At 37.8% G+C, this 23,849-nt stretch overlaps 1 protein-coding gene across 2 annotated transcripts in view; it reads left to right on the forward strand.

Annotated features, from left to right (window-relative positions):
• Positions 1–23,849, forward strand: part of grm8b (glutamate receptor, metabotropic 8b) — a 145,829-nt gene that overhangs the window by 62,503 nt on the left and 59,477 nt on the right. For both annotated transcript variants that reach the window (XR_011978536.1, XM_072671303.1), the window contains exons 4-6: positions 21,077–21,212; positions 21,691–21,845; positions 22,575–22,712. Coding sequence is in view for 1 of the 2 variants with exons in the window: in XM_072671303.1 (XP_072527404.1) it covers positions 21,077–21,212; positions 21,691–21,845; positions 22,575–22,712 (429 nt within the window). In the remaining variant the exon portion in view is untranslated. The remainder of the gene's footprint in view (positions 1–21,076; positions 21,213–21,690; positions 21,846–22,574; positions 22,713–23,849) is intronic.

A 23,849-nucleotide genomic window follows, 5' to 3' on the forward strand; every position in this document is an offset into this window, starting at 1 on the left:
GTCTTATCCACCTTTAAATGACCACTTAATGAGAATTCAACCCTTTTTGAATCACAGGAAGCTAGAAACAGTGCTGAGGACAGAGCTGTAAAAAGAGCTGACAGCCAAACAAGCCAATACTCTCTGCGTTATGGGCAAGCAGGCTTCAGATAATGTGTATCAGGAACAACATTTTCTGGTAGTAACAGAACATCAGTTTACCTTATTGGGGATCCACAATCTAGGAACATTATGATGAGTGTCATCTAGGGATGTTCTAATCAGTCGTGAGAAGTGGCTCAGTTAGGTAGCAAAACTGAAAAGTCAGTTGTGGAATTATTATTGTGGAATCATACCACAGTCAGTTCTGACCCCACAGTGTGATTGGCTGAGAGAGGCTCTAGAAGTATCAATATTGCATGATAGTGGCAGTCTGACTGAAGCTCTCTCAAGTATTACTCCTCCACATACATGCATACAATGATGCCAGCCAGCGCTTACAAGACAAATACACCAGCCATAACAAAGCAGCAACATTATAATAATCTTTTACACAAGTAAAAGTTAAAGTTAACTAAAAGTTATCTAAAAATTATAAGGTTCATGAAACCTATTGTCTTTAAAAACATTTGTTTCAGACCGATGCTTCCAATGAAAATTACAACTAAACTAACGCTAAATGCTGTAGATTTCACACTGTTATTCGCACAGCATCTCAAACTGCACATTAATACAACTAATTATAACTAAACATTTTTACTCGACTACAGTGTGAGTATATACTCATAAGCTTTTAATATCGAACAGCTTTGGCAGTGTGTTTAGCCATGGGATTATTATAACTGTAACATCACCTAAGCCTTTGACCGTTACCGGTAACCCTGATGATGAACATTATGAACTGTTTCTTGACCGTGACTGTAGAGCGTAGTCTGATGCTGTTTATGGTGCTTCTTCTCGTGTATTATTGCTTAATAATCTGTGGCTGCCTTTCAGCTGTATGTGCTACAGACATTGTGCTGTTTTTGCCCAGGCTGCCTAAACCATGTGGGGAAACACACTTCCACTATGTCTGTACTCCTTATGGCTGATTAGAAATGCTCTGTCATGGAAATGCGCCGCTTGACCAGTGAAAGTATACTGTGCCTACATGTGGTTTTAAATCAGCACTACACAGTGTTGCCAAAACCAAGAGGAATAAGCTGATGGTCACAATTTATAAAAAACAAAATCACATCAGTAGTCGACAAACAATATCAGTTCAGAGTGTGTACCACTGTATACATTTCAAGCATGAAGCCATTTCACTGCAGTGTTTTAAAGTATATAGAAAGTTGAATGATTCAGTTCAGTTATACTGAATCAAAAGATATCAAACACTACAAAATGGTAATTCTAAAAACATTCTAAAAACATTCTACAAACCTAAACATATAAGTGCAGAACAGTCGTGTTAATTAGCAGCACCTAGATTATCTGGCTGTATTATTTATAGAAGTACAAAGATTGGATTGGATTGAGTAGCAAAAAAAGAATTGCGATTTATGATTTCAAAGTAATACATGTGGTTTGTGTACAAATACATTAAATAGCTGGCAAATAAGTTTGGCAGTGGGATTAAAAGAGACTTTTATTCTTGCACTATTTTAGATTTTAATTTGAATGTCATGTCAATCATAAGCGGTATCCTTATAAATGTTAAATGACTTTTTGCCCCAGCACTTATTTCACTGAAGTGTTTGCTTTAAAAATAAATAATTAAGGTAATAAGAAAATGAATGGATGGGATGGCCTTTAGATTAGATGTCTGAAATATCAAAAGAGAGCATTTCTGGTGACTGAAGATTGTTAGATTAAAAATGAGATAAACCATAATGAAAGCATCTGTTCACAGGGGTACAGTCTCATTTTATTGTAGCTGCCCCTTCTCCGATGAAGTGTCTCACTGTCATTAGGTTTTGGTGGAGAAATTACACATTGATTATTTTCCACTGCAGGGCAGATATGTCTCGTAACTCTTTTTTTTTTCAAAAAGCAATTTAGATTTCAGAAACTTTTCATCTTCAGTCAAACTAAATTATTTAGAGGAAAAGTTACAATTTTTGAGAGAAGATTTGACACTTTTGATGGGTAAGATGTTTTCGTCTCTCTCTGCTTCTGACTGAAGGTTGAGTTTGCACATGAGTTTGAGTTTGTTCTGCATAAAACTGTGCAGTACCTGATTTCTTCAGACCTATCACAAGTCTGCATGCAACTGACAACATCATTGTACAGCCTTATCTTTTATTGCTGCAAAGCAAATTTTATCAGATCTCTGGCTATTTCCATCTTGCTTATCTCTCCTGTACTGCAGAAATAAAGTCATCTCTCTTCCAGGGCCTCTCATGAATATTACATTTGTGTCATCATGCATGCATTTGAAATGAGTTGGAGACAATGATGAGATTTATCATTAGCATTTTCATAAGGGGGGAAAGGTGGATAATCCTGCAGCATCCAACAAATGTGCACAACCACCAACCTGACAGTGACAGCAAAAGCTGAGGGGTGTTGTCCTCCACACATGAGTCACGTGTCAGCTTCAAGCAAAGCAGGGCAGAGATACACTGCTAAACTCATAAATAGGACACTGTTCCATTCTCTGTTACGGCCCGCTGGTGAGCATTTCCATCACATTTCACTTGAAATATTCAGTAGGTGGAGACATTATGAGGGACTTTATCATAATGCACAATTTGAGTGGATGCTAAGCAGCCATCGAGAAATTTTAAATATTCCTGTCGGAAAAGAAATGGCTTCCTGCACATGATGTATCCGTGTATGAAGTGGCTCCTGTCAATGTTAAAATCTGGTCATTCTTTTAAAAAAAGTCTTTTAATTACATATAAAAACAACAGATGTTTGAAAAATTAATAAACAAACAAACAAAAAAACTATAAAAACGTCTAGATCTTGGGTATTTCTGCTCTGAACAATCTCCAAACACTCTGAACACACTTCAGAGTGTGCTAATCAGCTAATTAACTAGCTAACTCTTTCCTGAGTTGATGTGGGCGTATCACAGCAGGGAAACACTAAAATAGTCCAGGGCTAGAGTCAGGAAGGTCCTCCCTTAACCAAGGGTTTTTTTTTGTTGTTGTTGTTGTTATTTGCATAAAATATTTTGATAGTCATGAACATTATTAATGGTTTAGCTCAGAATATAACTTTAGAATAAATACAAATATTCAGTAGTCAGTATTGTTGTTGGTAAGCAACCTTATGAATTAGTCCAGTTCCTGAATCGGCTCTTCTGATTAAATTTAAACAAGGACTGATTAGTAACTAAATATTGGACTTCCTAACCACATGACAATATCTTGCTTTAATCTGTGGAATATGTTTTTGTTGAAGAGATTTGAAAGAATTGACACCAGGAATGGTTCCAAGCATCATTTACTTAGTCCTATAAAATAGACTAAGAGTCTAAGAGTGTAGCCAGTAGCAATATAGTTTGGCGGTTTGGATCACAGTAGTTTATTTATTTTTTTTCTCCTTAATCTCTTTAATCATGGTATCTGTCACTCAATATTTCCAGAAGTGTGCAGCTCAGGGACTGTTCTGCTACATTTTATCCTCTGGCATGGGGTACTCAGCTGATCATTTCCTGTCAGTCACAAACTCATTCTTCCTTCTGAGGAGCAGTTAGATGCCAGCTGAAAGCCATGCCATTTTTCTCATTTTAATCATCTTGCTAAAGTAATTTGTTTGTCACAAAACAAAACAGACAAATGTACTAGACAAATGTCAGTTTTATTTGGCATTAGTCTCAGTTTTCAGGTGACCTTTTTATAGTCGGTTTTGCGAGAGCTAAAGGGGGAAATGCAATAAATGCAAATCAGTTATTTGTTTTTAAATGTGACAAAGAACCATTGGTAGAAAAAAATTTTATGGTAATTAAACATTATGTTAGAATTTGTGTTTTTTGCTACTGGGCTCCCCCTACAGTTGAGGAGTTTAATGGACTTTTACAGCCCTGTCGTGAATAGGAAGAAGGCTAGCGCAGCAGCTGTCTTGCATCCTTTTATCTCTTGTAGCTTGTTAACGAGTAAAACCCAGTCTAAAACCCAGTCCACAATCTTGTTCAGCCTCTTCCTCAGTCACTTTCTCTTTTTCTCTTACTCACTTAATCGGGTAACGTCTTGTTCAGTGTCTTTGCAGACTCTACAATGATGTCCATAAGGGGAATACCAGGCTAGCTGAAGACCCATAGTTGTTGGTGTGATGTGTGCTGTAAAGTGTTAAGCAGTTGTTGTGGGAGGTTAAATAGTGCAGTAGCAGCATTCTGGGCCCTGAGTAGCAATGAAAGTGACGCTGTTTCCTCTTTTACAAGTCAATATACCATCAAAATGATTCTGAAGCTTCTATTTTAAAGGACAATTGTTACTTAATGTCCCTTTAAGTGAATGTATGTGTACTGTACAAAAATCTTACTGAAGTGGAAGAGTAGAAAATATGATTTAAAGGGTTTGCTGAGTGAACCATGCCTTTTCCAGTGGCAGTATATGCAAAAGGCATGCTCAAATTCGGCGAACTTGACTGCCATGAATTTGCCAAATGGTGAATTATTAATTAATTAATGGTCAAACTGGAATGACATATCTATTATGCATTTTCTGCTTAAGGTTTTAGTTTTACTTTGTTCATAGGGGCTCTCTGCATCTTCTTTATATTATAAACCAAGTCACTGTAAACTAGCTGTGTTATCTCTGAGAGAGTATTAACTTGGCATTCTATGCCATTTAAGTCCTAAAATGTTTAATTTCACAATTAAATAATTAAGCACACACATCCTAAATTAAGTTTGATTTCCCATTGACATGTTTGTACTTCAGTCAGATGCAGTGCACACATAATTGCAGGTGTGACTTATGATCTGTCAGACCTAATAGCTTTAGCGGTCATGGTTCATAAACTGTGGCGGCAGTGGAGGCGTACCCTTGCAAATGGTAAATGATCATTCTTTTGCTGGGTGATCAAACTACCTTGACAGACGATTTGCAATAAAATAAACATGAACACTGCAATGACTTTATTGCGGTATACAGTGTTAGACGGAAGTTTAATGACAGCTTGATATTTAATCAGGATGTGATGCTTTATTTAACTCTGTAGCCATAAATGTGTTTGCACTTAATTGAATTTGCAAACTTGACTCTTGCATTGACCAGTCAGGGGGTTAAACAATGCAAGGTGCCTGAGCCACACTTTGCATAACTGTCAAAAAAGTATGTGTGAGATGGTGTCAGTAGGTCTAATATAATTTAGCAGGTAGCCGGAACAAAATGCCAAACTGCAGCTCCTAATTATTATATGTTGTAAGATAACCTTGTATCTCTACATTTATTTTATCTCTAAATATATTTGCTCAGCCTATTACCTATTCAAATGTTTACACAAGTAAAGAGGAGGAAACATTCTTAAATAGGGTACACAATGCAGTTACAAGGTTTTGATACCCTCATTAGTCAGTCAGTATGCATTAGAGACAGAAAACTAGGTAGAAATCAGTGCACTGGTCCATCACATTTTAAATATCTCTTCAGGTAGCTGGTGTCCAGTGCCAGTGATAACTGCCTGTATGAAATGTTTACCTGGCTCCCTTCACAAACCCCTCTGGAATCATATATGACTATACTATATATCATTGTTCTGGGCTGACAGATTTAATCAAGGTGATGAGTCTTTGTGCAGTTTCATTAATGGCTGACAGGCCCAGTGCTGTGTGGGCGAAGAGGGAAATCTAATGTGCTTCACGGGCTATTTGCCCCGGAACCACAGTGCCATCCGAAGATTACAACCCATCAGAGCAAAGACAATAAGAGTTTAGAAACACCTTATGTGTGGCCATGATAAAGACAAATCTGAAAGCCGTAGCCAGTGAGGTAAATGTGCCAGTCGCTGTCTCCAAAATATGTTGCATCTCCAAAATCACACCTTTTCAGGAGAAGGAAAAAAAAACTTTGGAACTCAGTGTAAATAGATTTTATGCCACTGGTTTATACTCTCCTCTGGTTTGGTTCAGTTTAATGGTTTTGATTTTATTCTGTCAAGTTTCTAGTTAGCTGAGCCTGAAGCCCTGTGGTAGCGTTAGCTTTAGTTGACTTACTCTCGAGTGAGAGTGGAAGAATGGAGCTGTAGTTCAAGCTGTAGTTCACAGCCTTCTGGAAAAGTCTGTGGCAGTTTGAGAGGCTTATAGCATCTGATGTACTCTGAGGAGTGATAGAAGCCTTGCCTAAGGACTTTTATTGGCGTGTAGCATGCTGTGCTTGTCCGGCTGGGAAACCAAAGCCAAATCCGCCAGAAGGAAGGCAGTGTTGTTTCCCACTAAGTTACACTGTCATTGTCATTTCCTCCTGGGAACTGTGTTAACTTGTGGAAAAGGGTAATATGTCACCATTATGTATTATTTATACTTGTAGTTTGTGTACTTTACTTTAAACTTTTAGGTACTGTAGTATTATTTAAATATTTTATTTATATGTGTACAATTACTAAAACAATCAATGATAATTTGTCTTTGTGATAAATCACTGCAGTCTACAACACCAAAATAGAAACATGAAAAACAAAACATTTCATTTACAGGCCCAAACATGGGTATGGTATGGTCCACCCTCTATTTAGACATACCTTTAATATTTTGTGCTTAAAGATGATGGTAGATTCTAAATGTAAGAGTTCAAACTACTGCCCTTTGAAACATGTTTATTATTCCAAGTTTAGTGATAGCTAAAGCTTTTTAACAAGGCCACTCGTGACTCTCTCATGTTCCGGATCTGATAAACATCTGTGAATTGAGATGATTCGAGTGATCAGTTGAAATCAGCAGGTGGCATATTATTGTCTCAGTCAGTATGGTGGTTTCATTCTGGCACTAATTTATTGCACCTGGGTGAGTCGAATGGATAAAATGTGTTGTGCATCAGTAGACTCAGTAGCTCAGACAAGCAAACAATGCCGCAGTGCCGTGCTGCATATTAACAGTTTACGAATGTGTTATAGATCAATAAATGAAGGGGCCTTTTATTGTGGAAAGAGACCAGACCCAGATTAATTCCACAAACAATGGCATTTAAAATCAATAAACCTAGACTTGCCGTAATACTTTTTCCAATTCTTTTTTGCTATATTCCTTAGTCCAGCCCGGTAAAAGGAGGAAGATGGCATTTAACATTTAAATAGATTTTAATAACACCCGAGCACTGCATCAAAGTTTCAATTATTTTGAGGGGAAATAAAAAATAAAACCTACAGCACAGGCTTAGCAGATTTTCAGTCATGCAGATTGTTCTTACAGTAAATAGCAAGAGAGCGAAAGTGATGGAACGATAAAAGGCAAGGGCAGGGGAGCAGAAGAAAATGAAATTCTTGCAGATGGAAAGAGTTTCAAGATGATTTTTGCTGCAACACAGCATACCAAAAGTAGATGGAAACGTTATGAAGTTACTGGGGATCAGGGAAAGACCACTGCAGAGACTCGTCATCCTTGCTAGCTGACTTCCTATATCTTTCTGTTTCCAGTGGCAATGTTTTCACACCCACCAATCCCATCTTCTACCTATTGCTTCTACACATACTTCTCTGCACCTCAGTAAGGTGGAGCGTATTAGGGATCAATGAGGGATGGTCTACACTCATTCATTTAGTAAGATGTTTTGCAATGTATTGCAATATCATGCAAAGCAAATTAATGCTACAGTGTCAAATATCGCAATGTCAGTTTTCACAATATAGTGCAACCCTAATGTAAATGACTTTACAATGGATAATGTATGTTGACCGTAGCATCGTGATTTAGCCATGCATCACACCTGACCATGTCAAAACTGAACTCTGTCTCTCTTCTAGGCTCTTCTTCGTCTAAACTTGAATTAACTACAGCTCTCCATTTCAGCACTCAAGCCTCAAGACATTCTTATTTGAATGCAAATAGAGACATTTGCAGTAGGCAAAAGTATGCATTTTAAAACGTCAATATTTAACACATCCATATTAATCTAAAAACAATTGACGTGGACGATGTCTGACAGCAAATAATTAAAAATCTATGTGAAAGTCTATGTGGCAATTAGGGGTAGCATCCAGCATGAAAGGCAAATGTATTAACCATGCAGCTAATATATTCATACTCTTGACGCCTTCAAAAAAAGACATTAACACCAGTTACACATCTCTCTGCATTAGCCACGTGAAAGCATTTTCTGTCATTTTGACGCTATGAAAACAGTCTGTCCTGGGTGAAAATTGTCTCTACACCCACTCGCATATTCTTCGGGGATGTGTAATGGAGATGAATTGCATCTCCTGCTTTTTTACAGATGTGAAGAGAGGGTAGCTTGTGGCTCTCTTATACAAGATGAGAGGAGAGGCTGTCATTTTCCAATCCTACACTTCAGAACTCATGGTTTGACATTCGAAAATGGGATAAGATTGGCTAGAGCCCCATATCAGAGCAACGTAGTACATAGTTTACATACTCTGTGGTATTAATCCTATTATTAATTTTACACCAATACCACTTAAGCAGTGATGATTATACCATTTGATCCTACTCTTCCAAAGGCATCAATGTTTTTAATAATGTAAAACCTGTTTGGTTGCAAGTGCATGTATAAACAGGCTTCACAGAATGTAACATAATGGGAATAACAGAGCTAAAATGAAGTAATAATAAAATAAACATCCAGAAAGCCTAATATATGAAAAGTGATGATCAAATCCTGAGACAGAAAACAGAGAACTACATTATTAATTCACTGAAATAATTAATCATCATATTGAATAAAACATCACAGTTCAATGTGCATTGTCGCATGTGAAATCTGTGAGCTGCTGTTCACCACTGAATACCTCAAGCATGACCTGTTCTCACCAGTCTGGACTTCTGATGTGACAATATAGCCATAGCAGTTTGTGCTTGTATAGTTATCAGAACAGAAGCAGCTTCTTTCCTTAGTTACATTTCTTCTCCTATTCATTCACTAGCAGACAAATAGAAAGGTCTGCAATGACCTGTTCTGGGACACGAGACAAGGATTTACAGGACATTTCAGTCTCAAACTAAATGCAGCAAGAGAATGACATCGTAAGTGTGTGTAGAGCTTCTTCTCTAGAGGAAATCCGATCACAGGTGAGCACTGGAGTGAACATGGCCCCTGTGACAAACACTGGATCAGTAGTATGGCAGTGCTATAAATAACAAATAATTTTTTTTTTTGGACATTTCAATTTCTCATTTTTAAGCATTTCTATTCTTTTCAGCACTACTTCCATATAAAGATTTTGTCTGCTGATATAAGCTGATATAAGATATAAACTGAGAGTGTCACCAACCCAAGTTCCATACAGAATACATGTCTTCACTGAACAGATTCTGCTGCAGAATGCGATCACAGAAATGCATTTTCGCCACCGAAGCTTGTCTCTTCTAGGCCAAACACATCTTTCCACAGCAATTAGCAGTGAGAGGTGGATCTGAGACAGGAGCAGGCTGAGGTACGTCTTTGTCTAAGCCACTAACTCATCGTCACTCTACTTCAAAGGCAGGTGCCAGCCATCCCCAGGCAACCACTGTGAGTTATGCTGATAAACTCGATAACATCCTTTCTAAAAAAAAAAAGATTTAAGTAAGAGTCTGACTGTAAACCCATTTTTATTTTTTTTATGGAGAAAGAAAAAGACTTGTCGCTCTTTCATTGAAAAAAACGATAGAGGAAATGTCTCTCAGTGCAGAACGGGCAAGATAATTCACAGCAGTTTTTTGTGATGGTCATTTAGTAATTTATGTCTGGCCCATATGACAGGAATAAATTTGGCAAGTTTTGAGGCCAACACATTTCTTCCAACAATCACAAAAAAGATTTCTCCACATGAACGTGTAATGTGTCTAGGCCTGCAACTATTTCAATAATCACTCATCAGCCATATTCGACCGCAATTCTCACACAAGAAACAGTCACAGCTTTTTCAAAAACATCTGTCCACATAAAAAACACAGATTTGGAGTCTACTCAGTAGAGCAGGGGTGGGTAGTTCTGGTCCTGGAGGGCTTTCAGTGCTTTTCCTGCTCAAGCACACCTGATTAAACTCACCCAATAATTGCTAGGTTTAGTAGGTTAGTAGGTCTGTGAGAGCAGGAAAATCAGCAAACTGTACTGGACTCTGGCTCCCATTCCCCACCCCTGCTGAAGATCGTCTTGTAGAAGCCTACCTGAAATACATACTGATTTACACTGACATTTTTCACCTGCGATTTGATAATTAAATCCGAAGACTAAGACGTTCGAACATTAAAAGCTTGATTTGTTACTTACCCAGTTTTACTTCAGAGATAAGTTTAGGATATTTGTTTATAGTTTACTTATTATCTTTGAAGATGTGAAAATTACAGAAAGCCAAATACTGATGAGAATGCAGTCAAGTGACAGATTGTCTTAGTGGTTGTGTCAGACATGGGAATTAAAGCTGAGGGTTATTATTATACATCTGTGTATCTTTAGGACTGAACAGAGATCTGAAATCCCTGCTACCAATAATTAATTCAAACAGTTTACAGTTTGTTGAGTGAAATTCTGCTAATGATTTAAGCAATGCTCTGTTTGCTGTTAAGGAAATTCAAGTCATTTAGAGACAGAAATAAGAGAAATCAAGTGTTTATTGCACTCATACTGCTTTGTGATGTGTGCACACAATGGGGAGTTGTAATTCGCCACTATAGCTTGCGAGAAGTGCCCGTATGACAAAGAGTAAAACACAGAAGAGTTCTGACCCACCTTAAGCACTGACCAGCAGCATTAGCAGATGTAACCTGTTTAGTCAATAGTGTTAGTATTTAACCAGGCATATCAGAGCTGAAAAATGACAAGACACCACCTTTACAATAATCTTTACAATTTAACAGCAGTTTTAGCAGTTACTCACAGAGTTGTTTCTGTTGTAGATGCTTTAGATACTTACACAGAGGAGTTGCTGCCTCATGCTTGCATTTACACATCTTACAGCAAACCTATTTCAGAGATGTCAAGATGAGTTGTTAATAATAATCATTATCATCAACACTAATCAATAAATGTTGGAATTAGAATTTGCAGTTCTAGGTGTGGGGTGAGTAAGAAAGAATAGACTTTGCACTAGGCAAAGTATATTTAGCATAATTTTTCCCAGTGTTTTTAGAATATTAGAAAGCTAGGGTACCACAGTACACTAATGTGACTTTTCTTTGGAAAATTACACGAATGCTGTAGTTACAGTAGACTGCCGCAGTCAGGGGCGGCAGTTAAGATGAAAATGAATATTTGAATAATAAGCTTTGTCAGGTTCTACAGTAGACACTATGTCTGATAAGATTATTTGAATAAAGTAGGAATGAAATGGCATAAAACAGATCAACACAGGCAAAGGTAGAATGCCCAAGAAAGTCTACAGTACTGTGAAAAAACAATCTTAAGCCAAAACTTTATTTAAGATATTCAATACCCACTCCTCCTATGTGGAAAACAGACTGTCCCCTTACATTCAATAGCTGGTTACACAATGCTGTGGAGGAATTTGACCCATTCCTCCTTGCAGAACTTCTGCAGCTTAGTCACATTTGTAGGCCTTCAAGCATGAACTGCGCATTTCAGGTGCTGCCACAGCAGAGGTTATCTGAGTGAAACAGATGCAAAGGAAGACAAAGACAAGTGTTGCTACTTTGCAAAGCGACTGTCTTTTGGTGAAAATAGAGTGCTGCAGCAAAGGCTCAGCAGATCAAACATGTTGATGCTGTTAATAATCTTACAGATAACCGACATCTTACAACACAGATATCCAGCACTATGGCCAAAAAGGCCAACAAGTGAGCAAGCAAGGCAAAAACCTTTTTTTAAAAAAAAAACATGCTTAAAAACCATTCAGTCCAGCCATATGGTACAGTCTCAACCACCAGTAATCTACTAGGTGCATCCATAACATAGTCAAGTTTCAGCAGTTATGACTTAATAAGTGTCAGGACCACCAAATGGCAGGCATTAAATGCAATCTTGACATTATACCGCAAGTGAAAGGTATGAGAGCTATACTGATTGGAAGTTTTACAACCACACCTTTAGTATATGTTGATGTGGGATCAAGAATATAGCATTTAATAAGTTTGAAAAAGAAGCCAGTGAAAAGGAAAGAGATTAAGGCTTTAATTAAACAAAAAAACTTTAGTATTAAAACACATTCTATACAAATGCTGTTATCTAGTACCACACTGGGTGGGAGAATTAAACAATCAGGAAAAAAAACAGAACAACCACACTTCTCTACCCTTCCATAAAGTACTAGAAAATAAAGGCCAAAAACTAGAAACTCTGAATGTTCCAGTCAAAAGGTCACATGGGGCCTGGCTCTCTAGCCTAGGGAACTAATCAGAACAGAGCAGTATCTGATGTGGGATGTATAGGTGCACCTCTTACCTGTTTGAAACCCCAGATTGCACAAAATCTAACCAACTTACGCACATCCCCAAAAACAAGATACAGCATCCTGCACTACTTGAGTTGGGAATGTATTGGTAACTCACTCAGACAAGTCACACATCAACAGATAGGAAAGCTTTTAAAACAAAAAGTTAGGGTCTACAGATACCCACCTGAATACCAAGCATAGCCAACACAGATTCTGAACTCTACTTAAGTTAGAGTCTGTGCAGGTAAAATACCCAAACTGAAGTAGCCCCAACATAAGCGATGAAACACCACCACCACCACCACTACTACCACTACCACCTCCAATTCTAATAGCAAGGACCATTGGTTAGCATACTCTGAAACTGTGTACTGGTTTGTTCTGGGCAAATCTTACAATGCTGGGGGCTTTGATGACTGGAAAAAAATTTGTCATTACACAGGTTTTTTGAAATCCTACAATGTGCAACAAGCTTTAGAAGAAGGCTAAACTTGTACTATCTGTTGAAACAGAATGTAGACTGTGTCTGGTACAGTATGTGTGGGCATTTTTTTTCAATATGGAAGGTACAGGAAGGCTTGTGTAATTGTTTGAGCCTGTCCTTCCTGTTTTTTTGCATTCAGTGCAGTAAGCGCATTTGAGTGCTGGCTGTGGTGGGCTGTGGTGGGCTGTGGTACTAAACGGCCGCTGCTGTTTGCATGCTAAACACAAAGCCGCTGCTCCCACGCTGCCTAACATGCTTTTGTGCAATGGCCATTTCACTCGTGCCTGGGAAAGCATTGTGTCGCATTTACTTGGCTAAAAATATGGTTTCTTTTTCTTTTTCAAAGGGCATATGAGGCATGCAATGCTTAGCATGTACTGACAGTAGTTTATTTCATTTATGTTTGCAAACTGAGACAGTATGAAGACTTCCTATTGCCTAATCCTGTTAGAGGGATTGAACATGTGTATTGTCCAATCATGTAACTCCAATCATGTTACTCCAATCTTGTATCTGCATTTTTCAAGTGCAAGCAGCGAGACGACAGCTCCAGCATCTCAGTATACCACAATTCTTTGTGTCTGCAAACCCCAGGTCCTACAACCTTTATCTAAGGGGAAACATTAATTACCAAAAGCTAAACTAAACAGATGGGGTTTCAGCCTAGATTTAAAGACACAAGACCCTTATCTGGAAGGTTATTCCAGAATTGGGGGGCTTTATAAGAAAAGCCCCTGCTGAATTTTGGGATCTACTAAGAAGCCAGCACCCTGAGATCTAAGTGTTCTTGATGGTTCGTAATATGTAATAAGATCCCGCAGGAGATCTCATGACCTCAGGAGCGAGGCCATGTAGGGCTTTGTATGTTAATAGAAGAATTTTGTATTCAATATGGAATTTAACTGGCAGCGAGTGCAGTGCTGATAGAACTGGACTGATGTGGTCAAATTTTCTAGTTTTAGTAAGAACCCTGACTGCAGCATTGTGAAATAGTTAAAGTTTATTATTGGAAGAAACTGACAAAAGACCATTACAGTAATCTAGCCTTGAGGTAATAAAAGTGTGTACTAGCTTTTCTGCAGTCTGTAGAGATAAGGAATTTCTTAGTTTGGTAATGTTTCTAAGACGTAGAAAGGCTGTCCTACTAATATTAGCTATATGTTGCTCAAATGTTGAAATTAATATGACGCCAAGATTTTTATCTGCTAGACCAGGAATAATGGAAAAACCCCCCAAGTCTAACATTAAGTCTGATAGCTTATTTCTAGTGTCTTTTGGACGTAAAAGGAGAACCTCGGTGTTGTTATTGTTGAGAAGTATACTGTTTATATTCTTTACACAGTCCTCAATTTTCTTTAATGTAGATTTATTGTCAGGTTTGACTGATATATAGAGCTGTGTGTCTGCATAACAATGGAAATTAACAAAATGTCTGCTTATAACTGAGCCCAGTGGTAACATGTATAATGTAAATAGTAGTGGTCCTGAAATAGAGCTATGCGGAACTCCATATCTTCCTTTTGTGTAATTTGAAGATAAATCTGTTACCTTTATGAACATAGCGTTCGGTTAGATATGATTTGAACCACAATAGGGCTGTTCCTGTGATTCCAACCATGTTCTCTAATCTTTCTAGTACAATAGTGTGATCTATTCTATCAAAGGCTGCACTGAGGTCGAGTAGGACTAATAAAAATATGTAGCCTTGATCAGAGGCAAGAAAGAAATCGTTTGTAATCTTCACTAGGGCTGCCTCAGTGCTATGATGGGGTCTGAATCCAGATTGAAATTTATTATACATGTCATTCTTGCTCAGGTATAAGCAGAGTTGTTGGGCCACAGCTTTTTCTAATAGCTTGCATATAAATGTTAAGTTCGAGATGGGTCTGTAATTAGACAATATACTACGATCAAGTTTTGGTTTCTTGATTAAAGGTTTTATGACGGCTAATTTAAGGGTTTTGGGTACATGCCCTAAGTATATCAAAGTTCCACATATCCTTTGTATTATAAAGGACAGCTGTCACTCGCAAGAATCAGTCTCGTCTTTACAGAGATTGCTAGCAGTCACCAGTGGCTTACATTTAGCACAGTAATATGATATGATATGAAATGATACAGTGTACACAAACAAACATTTTCATATTCATCAGACCCTAGGGTCAACTTTTATTTCTTCAGGAATATTACTTTGGATACAAAACACGCCAATTACTGGCTCATGGGAAAGGGAAAACTATTTATGTACTTACTTATTTATACTTACTTATTTATTGATTGATTGATTGATTTACTAATAAAAGGTTTGATGTTTGTCAAAATCTGGTCAATCTTGGAAAATGGTCATGTAAAAATGAAATACTGTTTTTGGTTTTGGACCCAATGATGAAACATGTAGGATATGGGCTTTTTTAAGTAGTGGTCCATTGACACATTTAACACCACTGCATGTGTCCCTGTTGATTTGATTTGTTTTGTTTTTGTTTTCTTATAGTTGCTGTATGTCTTTTCTCTCCATTACCACCCTGCAGATGTTACACTGGCTCTTTCTGTCTGATTTTCAGATGGTGTAATATGTTAAATATGGTCATTTATGCTCTGAAGAAAGCCTGATGATTGAATAATCAAAGAATCAGAGCATTAATCAGTAAAAGTACGTTTCAACCCCTCTCTTAAACAAAGCACACTCATTTGCCGCTTAAATACTGCAGACTATGACATAAGCAGTCTGGCTGCTAATCACACAGCCCTTAATCTAATTTAGAATTAAACATGCCTCATGGAAGTGTGGATCATGCAGTTGTGTACACAGAAGTGTGGAAATGTAATCTTGTTCAGGCTCATGTTTTCTAACTCATTTGAGACCAGTGGAAACATAGAGTAGCACCACTGAGTCGTGGCCAGAGGACAGCAGACTGGGACGTTTCTATTTTAGGCTGTTTTTTTTTGGTAGTTAGCTCTTGGACAGTTGGCTGTGACATGAATGCTTTTCCAAAGAACATTGTGTCTCAAGCACTGCTGTAGATGTTGTAATGGTGACAGCACTCTGACACTGGGCACTACGATTGGTATAGCCTTCAGCTGCACATGTGGATTTAGCACCAAGAAGACAAAATGAGTTACAAAATGAGTAGTAAGCTCCATTCGCCAAATGTATCATTTTTTCAATATAGTACAGTGGTGTCATTTTATCAGTACAAATCCAAAATAAGAAGTGACTGAAAATATTTGCCAAGTTTGCCACTTTTCACAAGTTGGCCCCAATTTCTGCAATTTATTGTAATGTGGTGCCTCACTGAAGTTTCAATTGCTTTATATGTAACGAATAAACAAAGCCAAAAAAGGAAAAAAAAACATTTTGATTTCATTACTGCCAGAGACCATTTAACTCTCACATCTCTAGAGTTTTTGCATTATTGGGGAAAAAATAATAAGTCTCTATCGATCCAGCCTGTGCTTTGAATGAGCTCACACACTTACTTAAGAAAATACAGTGTATCCAACAAGAACAAGAAGAAGGCAGTTCTACACCCTGATCTATTTTACTAAAGGCAGCATGAACTTACACACACCATAGCTCCTCTGAAGTTCCATAGCACTAGAGATTCCAAAAAACAATTCAATGTGGTTTGGCAGAGGACAGAAAAAGAACCCCAATATCAGTACATGAGTACCTCCGCTTAATCACAGCGCTGAATTGTTTCATTGTTTTTTTCAATCCCCACTACAGTACAGTATGTTAATGCTATTATGTTGGTGAGAAGCTAAGGCACTAACCTAGAGCTAAAATACAGTTCTGAGAAGAGTGTTTTTAAATTATTAATATAGTAATTAGTAAAAGTACTTAATTATTTAATAATTATTCATTAAAATAAAAAAAAATCAATAAATAAATTAGTACATAATATGACATAAATATTTCTCACAAAAACTATATACATCATTTTCTGACATGATAAGTCTGAATGGACAAAAAAGTGGTGCAATTAAAAATAATATGAAAAAGTGTACAAATGATTCGGTATTAAATTATTTGGATGATCCATTATAGATGGATCGTAGATTCTCACCTGGCCTAACTGAACTCTAAGTTGAGTGTAAATGCACCTAACCCCAACCCTAACCTTAACATTATTCTTGAATCAACCCTAAAGTATATCCATAACCCTAATCTTAATGTTACCTTTGAATCTACCTTGCAGCCAAACCCTAACCTTAACCAAAACTTTAAATCTAAGCCTAAACCTAACCCTAAACGGGTATGAATGAGGTTAGTTTTGGGTTACATTTAGTAAACAGTCATTTACATTCACCTAGTCCAATTGCATTTAGAAGGCGTTTAGTCGAATGTTAGTTGAATGTGAGTTGAAAATCTACGAAGCATCTACAATGGATCATCCAAGTAAAGTGCTACCAATTATTTTGGCTCAAAATCTCACAACTGGACTGCACTATGCACATAATTATTTTTGGGTATAGGTGCCCTGTTCAATTGATCAGTGCTCTAGAAGCACTGCTTTTTTTAATGGTATGCACAGAAAAGTATATTGTGGCATATTGTGACTCTATCGCAATAACAGAGGATAGAGGTATTAGAGGTATCTTTGAATTATTAGGTATTAGAGGTATCTTTGAATTATTAGTCTATTCTAACTAGCTAAGGTTTCTTTCTTGGGTAAATAGCAAAGCACTTTGTAAGTCGCTCTGGATAAGAGCATCTGCTAAATGTCGTAAATGTAAATGTAAATGTAACAGTAAATATTGCCCAGCCCTAGCACTTACTTTTTGCTCCAGTCTGTTGAATGTATTGTTCAGTGCCCTCTGTGTATTGGATAAGGAGCCTTGTCTTGAACAGTACAGAACAAGTTAATACAATGTATTGGTAAACTCCTACACAGTGGATGTTGAAGCAGTGACTAGTGTAACTCAAACATATTGTGAAAGATGAATGTACAGGAGCTTATTTATTCATATTTTCTTTTTACATATTTGCACATAGGAGCTAATGCCATTGCATGAATGATGGATTCATCTCTCAAGGCAATGATCTGATCCAAGTGAGTGGGTGAAACCCATATGGCAGTAGATTACCCAGAGGATGTCGGCACACTCATTGGACCATACTAAGTCCATCGACAGGACAAGATTATACAGCTAACTTTGTATTGTGCCCAAGAAATCCCAGTGCAGCATGTCACACATCCCTACCACAGGGCATACCCACACCCAAACATTATGATAATATAGGAACCCAATTGCATACAGATAACTGAGATGACAACAAAGGAGAACAACGATGATTGAGGAGTCACCAAAGACACACAATTATCTCTGAAAGGCTATCCATTTGGCATAATCACTGGATGTCTTTGGGGAAACCCAGCCACTGGAGAAGCAGTAAGAACGGGCACGCAGGAAGAATGGAGCCACCACAGCTGTTCATTAAATGGACTGTAACAAGGAGAGATAGGCTTCAGTGGGGAGATGAGTGTTTAAGTCAGCGAGAGAAGAGCTAATGGCGTAATGGAGTGCTACCGAGATGATGGAGGGTTATTATGGCTTCTCATTTAACACTGAAGATCACCCCTGTCTCCAAATCAAGTGCTGTTTACATAGTCTTCCAACAACACGTCAGTGACAGCCAGAGGAGAAATAAAGAAAGATATGGTAATGAAGAGAGTGTAAGAATGTTTGAGTGTTTGTGTCTGTTTAAACCAAGAAGAATCTGAAAGAAATGTAGGAACAGCATATTGATTCTTGATTATGAATCTTGTGTGACTGTGAGTTAAAAAGGCCATATATGAGAAACTGGCCCTATATGCTCCGCCATACTTTTGAATTCAAAGGCAATAATAGGGAGTTTGTTTTCCCTTTGCTGCAGTAACTGTCTCCACTCTTCTGCAAAGGCCTTACACTAGATTTTGGAACATTGCTGTAAGGATTTGATGACATTCAGCCATAAGAGCATTAGTGAGGTCACATACTGATAGTGAATGATTAGTTAGAGATCAAAAATGCTCAAACATTTACCAGAGGTATTGACTGGAGCACTCTAGAGAAGTCAGTTCCACTGCTCCGCAGCCCAGCGCTGCGGGACTTTATTCCCCTCTATCTACTGGATGGCATTGGGCATGGTGACTTTGGACTCATGCGTGGCTGCTGAGTATCCTATTAGACTGGCAGTGCTTTTCTATGGCGGTTAAACAAGCTGTGATGTGAAACTAAATACCTTTGTCAGTAATGGGTGCAGCATAAAGTAGCTGAACTCACTCATTAAAAAGAGCATCTGAATACTTTTGTGTGTATAGCTGTAAAAATCCAGAATAGACAAAAAAACGATATATTGGCAGCAATGGCCGGTCCACTTTTAAATACAAGTCACGTTGGTGATTGGGAACTTTATTCCCAGCAATAAAGATCAGTTCACTGTGATATAGTGTGCTAGGATAGCATTCAGGTTTGAAGCAGGAGCATTCAGGAACATTATGTCACATTTTTCAAGGACTGATAACAGGCTTTCTGTCATTATAGAAAAAAGGTGATTTTCCCATTTATCAAATAATGGCCAGGATCTCAGTAGAACTGCATTTTAAATTTCTCAAACTAAGATTGCACACCATCAGCATGTTGATGAAGCTTTAAAAGTAAATATTAATGACAAGTCTGATGAATTTGTAAAAGAGGCTGCAGAACTTTGCACACATGTTTACTTGTGCACAAACTAACCCACACCCACTGCTCCAGGTGTGTGTGTGTGTGTTCACCACCATGGATGGGTCAAATGGAGAGGACACATTTCACTGTACATAGTACAGTGATAAGTACTTAAACCTTTACCTTTTATATGTGTATTAGCATTAGAATTAGCCTGAATGCGATTTTCAATGCTGGTGTAAAAACAAAGAAAGGTTTGTGGTTCTCCCAAAGTGTTTCAGATACTATGTTATGTTTTCGTGTTACACTGTAAAATTGTTTCAAACATTTGGATTAAAATAGCCAATACCCGTTCGGCTCTGATCCCGAACTACTGGATCGGATTGAGACATCCCGGCTGTGTTTACTTCCGTTTGCGTGCATGTCAGCAAAGTCTGACTTTCCTGTTGTTTAAAATATTGACATTCCTTTAATTCCTTCCATTTAAAAATACTGTTTGATCATCACACTTATGACATTGCAGAAAGCACTGTGAAATGCTACTAAAACTAGAACAATCTAAACACCTAACTAAACTCAAGTCTTGAAAATTCTAGCTAGAATCAGCCAAAATTCACTAATATTATTATGTATGGATAGTATTTAGTCTAGCTGTTTTAAGTTAATGTTAAACCTCTGTTCTGCATGTAAACATAGTAGCTGAAATTATACATCACTAAAACTTTGCTCAGATTCCATTGATTATATGTGTATTGATGTATGAATACTTATTAAGTAAGTTAGTTAGATATGCATCACAGTAGTTAATAACATAAAAGACATAGTAGTGAATGAAGTTTATGAAGTCACCCTCTTTGTCAGAATACTTCAGAAATGTTTGTGTACTTGAGGATATCTGTACATTTTGTCTGTCTGGTTTAGAAGTAGACTCTGTCTCTGTCTGAATTGCATTAAGCTGAATAAATAAGAAGAGACGTGTTTGATGCCACCTTATGTTCTCAGACACCTTGGGCAAGGTGGCACTATCAGATATCATTTGAGTCTAAACATATTTTTCTCTATCCGGCGTGGGAAACAGAATTCGTTTGTTCCTCTTTCTCCTTCTCTAATTTGTATGCATAGTGTTCTTGTTAGAAAGAAACCAGACTCTGAAACGGACCTGCTTTTCTTCCCCCTCTCTCTCTTGACCCTCTCACATCTCTTTCTGTCTCTTTGTCTTTCTCTGTCTGCTATTCTCTCTCTCTGTTTCCCTCTCTTTCTTCCTTTCTTCCTGTGTCTGTCACGCTCTACACATCTCCTGCTCTCATTCTCATACAATGTCATTCTCCACATACTATTATCTCCCCTTTTTCTCTTCCTCCCACACTCCCTTACACATTCTCTTTGCATGTGCCCCTATTCTCACTTGCCTCTGTACACCTTTCACTCTTTCCCTCCCTCTGCCTTCATCTATCTCCTGCTTCCCCCATCCTGTCTCCCTCTCAGGTGGTGTATGTATTGCACAGTCTCTGAAAGTCCCCAGAGAGCCCAGACCAGGAGAGTTTGACAAGATCATCTTGCGACTGCTGGAAACCCCCAATGCTCGTGCCATCATCATGTTCACAAATGAGGACGACATCAGGTGTGTCTCCCAATTAGACATCCTGCCTTCCTCACAACAATGATTGGCCTTAGTTATCACCAACAATCTGTCCGTGCAACAGAAACAAGGACCCATCCCAGCAATTTTTTTATATCAGCAGGAATTACTATATGTTACAAATATGTTACAAATCTGAATTAAGTCATCTATTTCTCACAGTGTTGTAGGCATGGAATGATGCCATCCCATATTGTTCCCATAAAACTCCATATAGTTATAGATAAGGTCAGGATTGATGGCTATTCTCATTTACCACAAATCTTTTATGAGCATATTGCATAGTGATCTTTCATGTCTGTAGCAGACATTATTAAAAAGGTAATGTGCAGCAATGTCCAGCTTTCAGTCTGAAATAAGCTTGGCCCAACCATGCATGTAGAGCATGTGTAAAATATATGTCCTTAACATGACCCTTATGTTACAGCGTTCAAAGGGCCTATGTTTGATTCTTTTGCAGGCGCATCCTCAATGCCGCTAAGAGAAACAATTTGACAGATCATTTCCTCTGGGTGGGGTCGGACAGCTGGGGCTCGAAGATCTCCCCCGTTGTTCAGCAGGAGAAAGTGGCTGAGGGGGCTATCACTATCCTGCCTAAAAGAGCTTCGGTTGATGGTAAAGTGCCTTAGACTTGATTGCCAGAGCCAGAATAAAATAAAATAAAAAAGGGGTATCACTTTATTTGGATGGTCCATTGTAGATGCCTCGTAGATGCTTATCTGACATTCAACTCAATGTCTCTAAAATGCAACTGAACTCGAATGTAATTGAAGTAGAATGTAAATTATTGTTTATTGAATGTAATCCTGCACCTAAGCCTGACCTTAATGTTACCCTTTTAAGGTTAGGTTTAGGGTTAGAGTTAAGGTTTAGGTTAAGGTTAGGGTTAGGATTTAGAGGTTGATTCATGAGTAAGGTTAAGGGGAGAGTTGAGGTTAGGTGTAGGGTTAAGCAATTCAATAGACAGTCATTTACATTCAACTTAGCATTCAGTTGCATTTAATACATATTCAATTAAATGTTAGTTGAAGGTCAGATGAGCATCTACAAGGCAGCTATAATGGACCATCCAAGTAAAGTGATACCTAATAAAAATTACAGGACCTCTGCTGCTGACTCACTTATTTTCAGGCATGCCTTCTATGTACAGGTAGCAGTAGGTTGTGATTGTAAGTGTTTTTAAAGTTACCCTATTTGATAAAAATGTTATATCATAATGAATGCCAACATTTTATTTGTGATAATTTCTCTGTTCTATGACTACCAAGATAATGTAAAAACCACACTTTTTTTTCCAGAAAGTGCATTAGTATTTCTTTTATAATCCCTCACTTCGTTTCCCAGCATTTGACAGATACTTCAAAAGCCGTTCCTTATCCAACAACCGGAGGAATGTGTGGTTTGCTGAGTTCTGGGAGGAGAACTTTGGATGCAAGCTGGGGATGCATGGCAAACGTCCTGGCAGCCCTAAAAAGTGCACAGGTATAAATAGATCATTCGTACTTAGCTTTTTGTTTTAAAGTTTGAACATTCGACTAAATGTCATATTTCTTGTTGTGAGTTTCTAGGGTGAAATACAGTTCATCAGATTTAGTTAGTTAGATTTACTATCCTTATTATAAGGGAGGTCAAATATATATTTTTATCATTCATTGAGACTATCTTGCATCTTGTCAACAGCACTGGACTTTGTTAATGTTCCCTTTAACTTATTAAAGTCTGTCCCCAGACTTGCTGGAGCGTGTACATGTCCACCGTCACCATGGTGACACGCATCAGCAAGTGGAATTACTTTCTGTGTGCAACCATGTTTTCTAGTACTACATTAAAGAAGCGGATTGTTGGATAGGCAAATTTATTTTGTGTTTGTTTCTTCAGAGAAACACTTTACTTCAGCCTGGTATTCAGGAGCATGGATTGTGGCTGTCTCTTGCAGCATTGACCACTTTCAGAGCAAGAACCCATCAGTCTGAAATTGAAGTGCATTTGCCCCCTGGACTTGAGGTTGCTAGTGTAGTTTGGAAATGCAGTGGGTATAAATAATGGTATTTCAACACTTGCTAAAGCATTGGCATGGGCCATTCCTTTCATCGATTTCCTCACAGTACTACCATGATATAAGGCAAAGAACAGTATAGGGTAAGCAGCCTGCAAGCATATTAGAATGGTTGTGAGGTGAAAATATGGCTTATCTCTACCACTTGTGTTGGTCATTAAGAGGAACACTGATCAGAAGACCCATACCACACTTTTAAAAGTATAAGATCATTAAGGAACGTATTAACTTGAGGAGGTTCTTCAATTTGATTTGTATTGGTAAAAAACCTGTAAACCCCTTAAGATGCTTTTCTTTCTTGAATGTTCCTCAAAACACCTTTAGAGATTCCTCCTTCAAACATGAGTTCCTCATAGCATACCACAATTATGCCTTCAGATAGTTTACTTGTGATTGAGGTTCACATTCTCATATTTTTGTAGAAATTACAGAATTTTCTATATTCATTTCAAGGCATCATCATTTTTGGGACATAGGGCAGTACAAGTTTTTGTGATTTTAGCTTTTTGGTTAACTTTTGGAGTGCTTTTGTTATGCCAGTGAAAGTCAAAGAAATCATATAA

The sequence above is a fragment of the Salminus brasiliensis genome, chromosome 2 (genome assembly GCF_030463535.1).
Source record: "Salminus brasiliensis chromosome 2, fSalBra1.hap2, whole genome shotgun sequence".
NCBI classification, from domain to species: Eukaryota; Metazoa; Chordata; class Actinopteri; order Characiformes; family Bryconidae; genus Salminus; species Salminus brasiliensis.